Below are 12,549 nucleotides of genomic sequence, written 5' to 3'. Positions count from 1 at the left end.
GGCATGCTTGAGCAAGGGTGAGATATATAAAAAGACAGAGAATGACTTTCAGCAGTCCAAACAGCTCTGTTTCAAAGGTTTAATTATCCCTCTGTCAGATACTATTAAAAACAGCAGGGTGTTGTCAGCAAAAACAGATTGTGACACTCCGAGTCTGAGTCTGAACTCTAATTATTTATTGCATTACTAATAAACTCAAGATGCCATATATTAGGCACTATCAAATAAAGCAAATCAGTGGTACCGTTCTGAGTTAAACTAAGCTTGTGTAATAGAGAGCTAACAGGGTATCCTAACTACATCTGAGCTGTTAAATACAGTATGCTCATTCCTAATAGCAGAGCAACACTAGCAGTGACAGAAAGAACACAGAGACAATAATTAAACTAATTTGTATCGCTCGCTAGCATCGAGCGTAGTTAGGATTTGGTGTAAGGCTTGTGAGAGTTTGTGTTGGCTGTGTTTTACCTGGCAGGAAGGTGATGATGGAATCGTCTGTGTTGGGTCTCTCGTTAAAGTCCATCATGACCTGGGCAGTGCCCTGGCGCGTGTAGCAGCGCACGGTGGACCTGTAACTTATGTCGCCACTGCGGTACACCAGGGCCGAGATGTGTCCATCGTTCTCGTTGCCCATGTACATGGTGTCCTGGAACTGAACCTTTGGCACTGAGGAAACAAAGAATCCAGAATCATCCATGCTGTCCCAGTGTTTTAGTGCCACTACTGCTTTGATTGCACATATTTATATTTATTTTATATTACAGTAAACCATACCACTTTCTTAACTGTATACTACTGTCTACACTGCACTATATGTCTTATACTGTTTATATTGCACCACCTGTCTATACTGTATATATCACATTGCACTTTTCTGCTTTTTTTGCACTTATTAGCACTGGTTAGACGCAAACTGCATTTCGTTGTCTACAGTGTATGTACTTGTACTCTGTACAATGACAAAGTTGAATCTAATCTACTCTAAATCTAATCTAATTGAGACCGATCACCTAAACACCAACACTTATTGCTATTTGCCTCTTACTAAAAGTAACAAATGGATCAAGACAAGAGATCTCTGACAGTAATGCAAAGAATTTAGATGAAAATAAATATTTTCTGAATGTGTTTCAACAAAACTGGAGGAAGTCAGCCTCTTTTCATGCCATTAATAAAGTGCTTTGAGCAAGGGCATGCCACACATGAATGTCTGAATGGGATGTTTCAAGGTTGAGCACTCACAGTCAGACACAGAGTCATTAATGAAGATGGTGGTTTTGCCTGGCTCTCCCATGATGCCGTTCATGGGCATGCGTAGGACGAGCTCAAACTTCTCAGGTCCCTCCAGAACCGGCTGGCCAAGGTCGTCCAGAATGGTGACCCGAATGGTCTGCATGGTTACCCCTGGGGCAAAGTCCAGGTTCCGGCTAATGCCAACGTAGTCCAGACCAGCTGCAGAGAACATAACAGCATCAAGCAAATATAAATATTACCCCATGAAGGAGATGCAGTTCATTGTTAACTGTAAACTGTTATTGTAAACTGATACCCGTTTAGTCCTTTATCTTTCATGTCTAAACTACCAGTTTTCAGTTCAAGAAGTTTACCTTCAAGTTTTTCAAATTTAAACAAAGAAATATTGATTGATTTTATTGACAAATTAAATTATTGTCTTCCATCAGCAACCCTTTTAATGATAACAGTAGGTGGGTTCTCTGGTTGCCCCTTGTATTAGCTACACTAATTACATTTTTAATTAAAATCCAGATCTAGCATCCAAATGTAATGCACTTAATTGCCAACAGCACTCAAGATTAGGGGTCAATAAAAGTTCACACAAATCTGAAATGACAGTCAAAACACTAAATTAGTAAAGCAATTATAAAATATTCATAATTTCTCAATAATTCATTTTTTTGGCTCAGTTTCTTGTGTTTACTGGTTCTGGTTTACTAGTTCAGAACAATCAGCAGGGGAGCACGTTCTGCCAGCTTCCTCCATTAGTGGGGAAGATAAAGGGGCCGTTTCCGTATCCCCATTCATACTGATAAGCACAATCAGACTACAGTGCAGCCATCAACCCTTTGGAGCTAACTTTGCTTTCTCACCTGCAGAAGATACAAAACACTCACGACCCTCCATTTGTTCAGAGTCTGAAGGCCCCTGCTGCAGGACCCATGTTATCTGCTGCAGGCACGGTCAGGTTATTCATTGCTGTGTTTTTTTGTGAAGGGGGCCCTAGTTACGGTGACTTCCTTCCCCTTGGCCAATCTCCCAGCCCACTCACCCACCACCACCTCCCAGCACCCCCATCCCCCTCCCCTCCAGTGCGTCTGTGGTGGCCAGGGGGAGCATGTCAGCGAGGAGACTGGATTTCCACCCAAGACGCCAGAGATTAGATTAACGCAGAAACAATATTTGATATGTGTGGTGGTGAGAGGTAGGAGGAGGAGGAGGGGTATGAGGAGAGGAGGGGTAAGGAGCAGCAGGGAGATGCACCCCAAACCCCCTCTCTCCTTCTCTCCTGCAGCAGGCTCCTATCCTGGGCAGTGGGCACCGGAGCCGGATGCTCCAGAAATCCCAGCAGTACCCCCAGCCCAGCTCCTCTGGCAACCCTCCATGCTTACACACATGTGCACACAGACATGAGTGAGCGAACACACACACACACACACACACACACACACACACACACACACACACACACACACACACACACACACACACACACACACACACACACACACACACACACACACACACACACACATGTATGACTGAGCGAACACACAAACGCAAACACAAACACACACACACACACAAAACACACATGGAGACACCCATAGAGACACCGACGCACACATGGCCATTAATTCAACTGGCTGCACTCAATGCCTCACAGTCCCAGCAGTACCAAGACCTGCACTTCCCAAAACCTCCCACACAAACACGAGCAGACACACACACAACCCCTCTGCGCACACACACACACACACACACACACACACACACACACACACACACACACACACACACAGAGCTTCACTACAAAATTCCCCAACGAACCAACAAAATAGCCTTCAATCTCTCTCTCCTTGCTTCTCTCACTCTCTCTCTCTCATAACCTCTTTCACTGTCTCCTCATCGTTCTCTTTGTCTTTCCCTCCATTCCGTATTCTCTCCATTCCATATTCTCTCTTGCCCTCTTTCAGTCTCAGCATATCTCTACATACCCCTATATCTCATTCTCAGTCAACATCTCTCTCTCTCTCTCTCTCTCTCTCTCTCTCTCTCTCTCTCTCTCTTGTATCTTTACCTCTACTCTTCTGTAATTTATCTCTCTATCTCACTCTCTCTCTCTCTCTCTCTCTCTCTCTCTCTCTCTATTCTGCCTTGTTCAAGGCAAACGTCAGCCCAAGGCCTCTGAAGTCTACTATGCGTGTGTTATCAGTACTGACATCCCTCCTCCACGTATCACATCTCCAGCGCAGATCACTCCATCCTTGATAACAAGCTCACTATTGATCTTGGATGGTGAAAAATTCATTACAGCTGCATTGGAGTCACATTCAGATCTGAATAGGGCAATAAGCGACAAAATAAAATGTCTACTTTCACAATATACATAGGTAGGCGTAAAATAGTCCTCTAGTGTTTTAGCTTCACAGAGTAAATAAATGCCTAGACGTTTGGCGGTTAGGTTCACCACACTCTCTTAGGCCACGACGGGTGTTACTCTCCAAGACAAGACTGCAGTTTAGCACCTTTGGGGTTCTTGTTTCCATTAAGGAATTGATCTAAACAGAATTGTTTGCTGTGGAATCCTCTGATGTAACTTCAGGTGTTATTTCTGTTGCTCTCTACTGCTATTACTGACCCTCAGAAGACCAAAGAGGGCTGCTAGCAATGGAAGGCTCTTTGAAATTCCACTGAGACATGATAGTTCTGCTTGATGAATGTTGCAGCTTCATTGGGGAGTTCCTCACCTTCAGCTGACACAGGGTCAGTTTTCCTCGAGCGTACTGTCACCGTGCCCGTCTGGGAGAGGTCTGTGCCCGTCCTCCATACCCGCACCTCCACGTAACCATCACTCTCATCCACGTGGTATTCTGTATCGCCAAAGTAGAAAACGGGTGCTGTGGATAAAGGGAAAAAAAGTACATTTTCAATCCTTCAGTAGATATATTTCCCTATAGCTTTACTTGCAAATAACCAGAGGCCAGGGAGGAAGGTAATCTCTATGTAACAATACTGCTATCCACAGCTCCTGCCAAGCTCAGGGCTACACCTTTAATCACTCAAGGTAAAAAGCTGGGACTTGTCATAGATATTGAATCCAAGACATATGTGATGAGGTGCACAGTGTTGGGGAGTAACGGAATACATGTACCGGCGTTACGTATTCAGAATACAAATTATGAGTAACTGTATTCCGATGCAGTTACAAGTTAAATCGTTGGTATTTAGAATACAGTTACATTGTTGAAATCAATGGATTACATGACGATACTTCTCTGTTTCATAAGTTTATTCACTCTCTAAATAAATTAAGGCAACTCCATTTCCCAGAAGCTCCTGAAAGCAATCTATGATGAAATTGTTTCCATGTTTAAATCCATCCCCGCCGTCTTGTACTAGCCTCAAAACGCAGCCAGCGCGCATTGTGGACGCGTCATGGGAGACCCTGACTGTTTGCACAGCAAATTAGGAGTAAAGTAAGTGGAGGTAACTCCTGTTCCTCACTGATTGTGGTTCCTGATGTCTGTTCAAAGGATATTTTCCCAAGTATTAATAGCTCAGGCTACTTCGGCCAATCGGTTACACAGTTTGCTACTCAATAAACAAAGCCTAGTTCACGTGTTGATTTAGACCTACAATAAAAACAATCTCTAAAATAGGCACTGCATTCTAAGTTTTTTATTCTAATTAAATAGCTTTATGGATTATTTTTTTTCTAATTAGATCTACATTTACGTTTTAAAATGAATTATATGGTGCAGCCTCTGAAGAATTATTCTTGCGAGTAGGCCTAGCATATTTTAACGTGCGGCTTTTGATTGTCATTACGCGATCACGTTCATTTTGAGAGCCCTGATATACAGTAGCCTATAGTGTTTACATTTACAGGTCATTTGCGTTCCACCCGTCATATGCGCCCCTCACTTGTAGGTTGATGCCACCGAAAAATCTCACAGGCACACATATTAATTATAATTTCTGGCTACGCCCTTAAAGTAGCCTATTTATTTTGTTTGTTTTAATTAGCCTAGTCGCCTGCTGTAGTTTTAGTGGTCACCTTGCTATTTTAAAGTTGTATCAGGTAGCTTAGTTGACTTTACATTCTCCTATGTGGGCCTAACACTTCAGCCATTTGGAACAGAAGAACACCAGAATAGGCCTGTTTAGTAGGCCTAAGCAGGATTTGATGGCCGCATTCCTACACTTATAAAATGCAATTCAATGCGGAAGTAATCTAAGTATTCAGAATACGTTATGAGTAACGTAACGGAATACTTTACAAATTACATTTTTGGGCATGTATTCTGTATTCTGTAACGGAATACGTTTTGAAAGTAACCCTCCCAACACTGGAGGTGCATCATGGCAAACTTTATTTATATACAGAACAGACTGTGCCAAGGATAACTCCCAGCCCTTGGGCATCAAATCAATACCTGGCATCAAATTGATAAATTATGTAACATAAGATAATAACAGTGAAAATTCTAAAAGAGTGACCAAAAGAAGAGGTGAAAAGAGAACAGGCAATGATAAAAACAGACAATAAAATCAATAAGAGTTGCATTAAATAACATAAGAAAACAACAGAAGTTGTCAAAGGGCTAAGAGACACAATCTAATGCATACTTCACCATTTCACCCAGAAGACCAAAGGACAAAAGTTACAGCCAATGACTCTATAGATACAGTACAGTACATCCCAATCTTTCTAGAGTTGTGGCGATTGACCAACATCTCCAATTATTAGGCTCATGTCTCAGATGACTTAGGTAGGGATAGTGAAAGGGAATGTCTCCTGAGGACCCCGGTCCAGGAGACTGAGGACATGTCCCCTGCTACGAAACCACTAAACCAAAGGTTAGTTCCCTTCATGGAAGACCAGCTCAACACCATGGTGTACGTGGACTGCACTGACCCTGGGGAGTGACCTTCGGCCTGTCTATTTTGCTGGCTCCTTTGCACACTGCTTTGCTCCATCGGCTGAAGAGCATCGCTACCTCAGCAAAAAATATATATTTTAGTAGGCTATGCCTTACTGGTTTTTCAAACTATATATATTTTGACCAATAAAATTAATTATTTTAAAATACAATGTCTCTTTTAGAGGGACTGTGTGTGCAGAGCCTCCATCATACAGTTCCACTGACCTGAGATCTGTCAGTATGATAAAAATGGACTTGATGATCCTACAGCTATCCTCGCAGGTATAATTACATGACAGAGTGTGAAAGTGTGTGAGAAAAGCACATTTGTGTGGGCACGCTGGCACCAGTTTCTAGGCTGTAATTGGGGTGCTCCACGGTTGTTTTACATGTATACATTACAGCATACATAAAATGCTGCTTTAGGGGTCTTTTCTCCTTTGCGGAGTAATTCCATTCTGCTAGAGTTTTGTTTCTTTCCTCCTTTAGGTGCATTGGGCTCAGAGGGTGGTGAGAGGGAGAGAGAGAGAGAGAGAAAGAGAGAGAGAGAGAGAGAGAGAGAGAGGGAGAGGGGAGAGGGAGAAAGGAGGGGGGAAAGGGAGAGAATGGTTATACTGAGAGATAATAAAGGGAGGGAGAGCTTGGAGAAAGTGTCTGGATATAGTATGAGTATGTGATCAAGATAGCAAGACAATAAAGAGAAAGAAAAGAAGACAAAGAGTGTGTGTGAGAAGAGAGAGAAAGACAAAGAGCAATGAGGAAAGCAACAAAAAGAAAGAGAGAAAAGAGAGAGAGAGAGAGAGAGGGAGGGAGCTCTCCAGCTTGACAGGTCGTCTAGAGGAAGTCAGGACAGAAGCGCCAGTCCAGGCCTGTCTGACTGCAATTAGTGCTGAAATTCCTCCGCAGCCCAACATGCCCGCTGTCACGCTCACCCCCGGGTCCTGCCACAGAAAAGGCTGGCGTTAACCCCTAACTCTCCCTCTCATTCCTCTTGTCTCTTTCTCTCTCTCTCTTTTTCTTTAAGTCCAGAGACGAGCTGTCAGCTAGCGTGGCCGTGGGAGAGTGGCGGGTGCTGATTGAAGTTTAGCCTCCCCGGAGCTCTTGACATCCCCCTGGGAGGATGGAGGAAGTCTGGGTAAGCGCTGAAAAAATAAACAGCCATCGCCGCCGATGAGACATTTCCCTCCATTCTGTGCCTTGAGAGGATTCGGTTTCTCCAGGTGAGGTGACCTTAGCATTAAGGACGAACAAAGGAGGTCATCTCCACACACAAACACGAATGCACGCGCGCACACACACACACACACACACACACACACACACACACACACACACACACACACACACACACAGCCTTCAGCGCACATACACACCTATTGTTTATGCGGATGCCGAGAGTGACAGCTTATGTTATGGGTCGTAACTAAATGAGCCTTCAGGGGGCTCCAATCAAACAATAAAGGAGATCTGGAGGTCAATGACTGAGTAGCATTTTCTTTTTTTGTTTTGTTTTAGTCGGATAATTTAAATTCTGTCGCATTCCCTAAAAAGTTGAAATATGATATGACATCTCCAATCTAGATTGTGTACAGTGGAGATTTAAAACCTTTGGTAAACTGCAGTAAGTCACATTGACAAGTTTACATGTGGACTTTTCTCAAGTGCACTTCAGATGATCTTGAGCGGAGTTAGTAATCTGTTGCTTCAACTCTACGCCGCTGCTCACTCTGGCGAGTGCACTCTGTTACTTTTCCCCTTGGCTTTTTCTTCTGTCTTTCTGCAAGTCAAATTACGACTTCAGGCAAATGACTGTTGGGCATAGCCTTAAGGCGCTGCAGGTTCACGCTGCGAAAAAAAGATAAGAAATTCTGCTGGAAGCACTAATTATACTACAAAGCACAAACAGGAACCGGAACAGGAGGGAGGGGGTAGTCCTCTTTATCTGGGTAAAGGAGACGTTCGGTCCTGCGGACGCGCGCGGTGGGTTTGAGAAAGCAGTGCTGCCAGTATCTGGATCTGCAGACAAGTCAAACACCACAGGCAATAGGAGGCCCACAGCATCGACTGTAATAGGCACTGATTATTTGGGCTTAGCAATGAGGGATCCTGGTGTGTGTGTGTGTGTGTGTGTGTGTGCGTGTGCGCGTGTGTGTGTGTGTGCTCATAGCTGTCCCCTGTAATCAGATAAGGTAAGGTTCATTTGCATGACAGACAAGCAGGGGGCCATGAGGAGTTATGGCTCATTAACTAAGGGCTAAACCACTGTCTGCTCAACCTCTTCACCTGGCTCCCAGACAAATCAGTCCCCGTCTGTCTTGGGTTACCTGCATGGTGGCACCCGGGACTACCCCCTCAGCTCACCTGCAGCAAGGTGTTTACACCACCACACACACACGCATGGACTCATGGAGTCCCAAACAGCCCACATACTAGCAAAAATACACCTTATCACTACAAACCAAGTCATAGTTTTCATTTTTGAATTAAAATTATTGTATTTACTCAATCTACTCAACCCATAAACATAAAAAATAATAAACATAACATAATTCAAATTATGGGTCTGGTTACTTCTACTTGTATGGATGACATTTCTGAGCTATATGACTGTCGCTTTTGTCCTGGCTTCTGCATGACTGCACTGACGTGATCATGCAGTGACTATTCGTTTTAATTAGAGCCGGGCATAATGATTCTGACCTTCAAGACATTAGGAGGTCCAGATCTCTGAACTACATGCCTGTTGCTTGATGATGCATTTTATGTGCCAAGTGACTCCCCAATCTTGATAGCAATTGAGCTAATATGACCCACTAGCAAGACAACCCATTTCTCCACACAAGCGAGCTCATCTCACCCACTGTTCATAAACGATTTATCCCAAATTGTTTTGATTTAAAAAGCTGAACACAATGAATATTAGGAGTTTTATAGCTGTGTTTCTTTCTATATCGGGCCATTCTATTGAACTCAACTGAAACATGTGTATAGGAGGACGTCATGCCTTCACTGAGATTTCTACATGGGTGCAGCGGCTCACTGTGCACATTGGCACTTTGAGGCTACACACAAACCACACACCCCCTTACACACACACACACACACACACACACACACACACACACACACACACACACACACACACACACACACACACACTCTGGCTTGACAACTCCATATTCCTCTCTATCCCATTTTCCCATACTCTTGGCACTTTCTGAATAGACCCCCCCCCGTCTCACGGAGGCTCCTTGTCAAAACAGACACGGGTCTGCCATCTCTCCCAGGCCCGCAAGACGCAAAGCAATGCATCAGCATTTGGCATCGGTCTCAGCGAGCTCCGAGGTCTATTAAAAGTGGACTGGCGCTGATAAAAGAAGCAATCCGTTTCTCACCGAGGGCATGCGCAGGCCCGGGGTCAGTTTGATACTCTCTTATTAAATCAACACCATGAATCACCCGTGCCATGCCAAATCTCAGCAGCAAATCCCACTTCTCCGCTGAGTGCAGCATCATCAATCTGGTATAAAGCCTTTTGTACTTCACATCGCCCCTGGCAAAGGCCTCCCCTCTAGCAGAAACACATTTTCAAGTCCTGAATTTACATCGCGTAGCCAAACAGCAACCCCTGACAATGAGAAACTCTCACCGATCAGGACATAAATGAATAATGCAGTATAAGTTCAGCAGTCCATAAACAGAATTTGATATCAATCCTATCTTGTTTGAGCAGACAAGTAGTATGAAGTATGAGTATGAAGTAGATAAGAATTATGGGAGATTGAGTCCGAGATAGAGGGAGGGAGAGAGATAGAGACCGAAGGAAAGACAGAAAACCACAAATAGAGTGAAAGAGAGAGAGAGAGAGAGAAAAGAAAGAAAAAAAGAGACAGAAAAAGAGAAAAAGAAAAAGAGACAGAGAGAGAGAAAGACAGAGCGAAAGAGAGAGAGAGAGAAAGACAGAGCGAAAGAGAGAGAGACAGATGTTCCCGTGGGACTGAGGTGGTGTTGGTGTGTTGATGGTGACCATGGTGATGTCTCCATCACACTCCCACAGGTCAGTGCGTCCCCCGCCTCTCCCACCTCCCACCACACCGCCCGATTTAATGGCCCACCGCGCCGCGGTTCCGTCACCTTCCCCCGCCACCGACAGAGCAGCGAAAAAGTCAATAACGATCACGTTAATGAGGCCAAGCGATAATGGGCACACATCAAAGAGACACGGGTGTTTGAATTCAAGTAGGCTTCAGCATCTCCCTTTTTACTGTCTATCGGCAGGAAAAGAGTCGCTCTTTATCGTCATGGTTACAGCACTAAAATGATGCTCTTCAGGGGGAGGCAGCCAGCTTCTCCAGCTGAAAACAGGCTGCTTTTAACAAACATCCTCAACACAATGACCACCTGACATAAAAAATACAGACTGTATTTGTTTATTGTGTTATTTTCCACAGAAGACACACAAAAACCCAGAACTGACCAGGCTGGTAAAGCTTAAAAGTCAGAATAGGTGAAGAAGTTTTCAGGGGGCACACCTGCTACTCTTGGCAAGTTCTCTAAACCTTGACAGGAAATGAATTATGGACTCCATATATGTGCAGTGCGTATACCTATTCAGATACACCCCCAGCTCTCCCTCTTAGAATTATCTCTCAGTATAACCATTCTCTTCCTCTCCCACCTCTTTTCTCTCTCTCTCTCTCTCTCTCTCTCTCTCTCTTACACAAAAATGCACACACACACACACACACACACACACACACACACACACACACACACACACACACACACACACACACACACACAGACACACAAAAATTAATCACAGGCTCCATACATAGTACATACCCCTACTCAGATACACCCCACCCCGTCTCTCTCTCTCCTCTCTCTCTCTCTCTCTCTCTCTCTCTCTCTCTCTCACACACACACACACAGATACAACCCCCAAAATATAACATTCACAGTCTCTCTGAACCTCCATGAGAGTGGGTTGTAATGACACCTTGAGGTCCTGACTTGTTGTTGATTTACAGATGGGTGACATCAGCCTGTAAATCCACATGCCCCGATCCGCCAGGCAGTCGAGGCAGGCCAGGCAGGCCAGGCATGTCGGTGCTTTACAGCCCAGCCGGCACCACCTCTGGCCTGCCCTTCCTCGACTGGGCCCGGCCCCGGATAGAGACACTCAGACGCGGGCGCGTCAGCAAGCATTAACACAGCAATTACCGTGGCATGAGAGGGCACGACTGCTCGCCAGTCATCGCCAGCAGATCAACACATCGCTAATACGCAGTTGTTGGGAAAGTGGGGCTGGAGGGGGTGGCAGGGGGGTGGGGGGATGGGGGGGTCATGTATGGAGGTCCTGGAATACTTTTCTTTGTGGACTGAGCATAGTTGTGAGTGTGTGTGTGTGCTTCTGTGTGTGTCTGTGTGAGAGGACATTGAGATGAGTGATGCGTGCCTCTTTGTGCGTGCGTGTGTATGTGTGTGTGTATGTGCATACGTGCGTGCGTGCATGCGTGTGTGCGTGCGCGTGTTTGTGCATGCGTGTGTGTGTGTGTATGTGTGTGTCTATGTCTGCTGAGTGGACTAGGGGATGATTGATGAGGGGGAGTGCCACATCTTAAAAGCTGGGTTGGCCCTCAGTTTTCTTCTGATAATATCAGAGGGGACATATAAGAGGAAGCAAGTCGTACATCAACATTATAATGCTCAAATTGACTGCAGCGCTCCAGGGTTTGGAAGGCTTTTGATGTGAAGGAGTGTATACCAATGTGTATGCGTGGCTCTGCGTGTGTGTGCACGTGTGTGTGTGTGTGTGTGTGTGTGTGTGTGTGTGTGTGTGTGCACATGTGTATGCATGCATATCTTGTTGTGTGCATGTACACATGCTCTTTGAGTGTGTAGGTCAAAGTTGCTTTACTTTAGAGAGCAGTGTACCAAACATACACAAACAAATTAGTGTGTTTGTGTTGTACAGTGTGTGTGTGTGTGTGTGTGTGTGTGTGTGTGTAATGACCCTACCCGTGTGGCCCCAGGGGGCCTTTTGCCTGGTCCACAGATACAGCCCCCAGACCAGACAAGGTAGAGGGGCAGCTGCTGTCACCACTGTCCACCCTGGGGAGCCACAGCACAGAGCCCCTCACAGACAGAGACAGGTGCAGCACACACAAACTACAACCCACGTAGGCGCGTGCACACAAACACACACACACACACACACACACACTCAAGCACACTCGTTCAAGAACATCCATATATGCACATACACATGTACAGACATACAGGTTCCAGACACGACACTTTCCCAGACACACACACAAACACACACACACACACACACACACACACACACACACACACACACACACACCTTTACTCACAG

General features: G+C 45.0%; 1 protein-coding gene across 1 annotated transcript in view; it reads right to left on the bottom strand.

The window, feature by feature from the left end:
• frem2b (FRAS1 related extracellular matrix 2b) overlaps positions 1 to 12,549 on the bottom strand; it is an 80,400-nt gene that overhangs the window by 16,995 nt on the left and 50,856 nt on the right. The window contains exons 7-9 of the mRNA XM_048264915.1: positions 3,987 to 4,136; positions 1,243 to 1,452; positions 469 to 666 (exon numbers count right to left, since the gene is read on the bottom strand). Of these exons, the coding sequence (XP_048120872.1) occupies positions 469 to 666; positions 1,243 to 1,452; positions 3,987 to 4,136 (558 nt within the window). The remainder of the gene's footprint in view (positions 1 to 468; positions 667 to 1,242; positions 1,453 to 3,986; positions 4,137 to 12,549) is intronic.

This window comes from Alosa alosa, chromosome 15 (genome assembly GCF_017589495.1).
Source record: "Alosa alosa isolate M-15738 ecotype Scorff River chromosome 15, AALO_Geno_1.1, whole genome shotgun sequence".
Classification (NCBI taxonomy): Eukaryota; Metazoa; Chordata; class Actinopteri; order Clupeiformes; family Clupeidae; genus Alosa; species Alosa alosa.
Note: the sequence above shows the minus strand (reverse complement) of the source record. Positions and strands in the feature narration are given on the sequence as shown.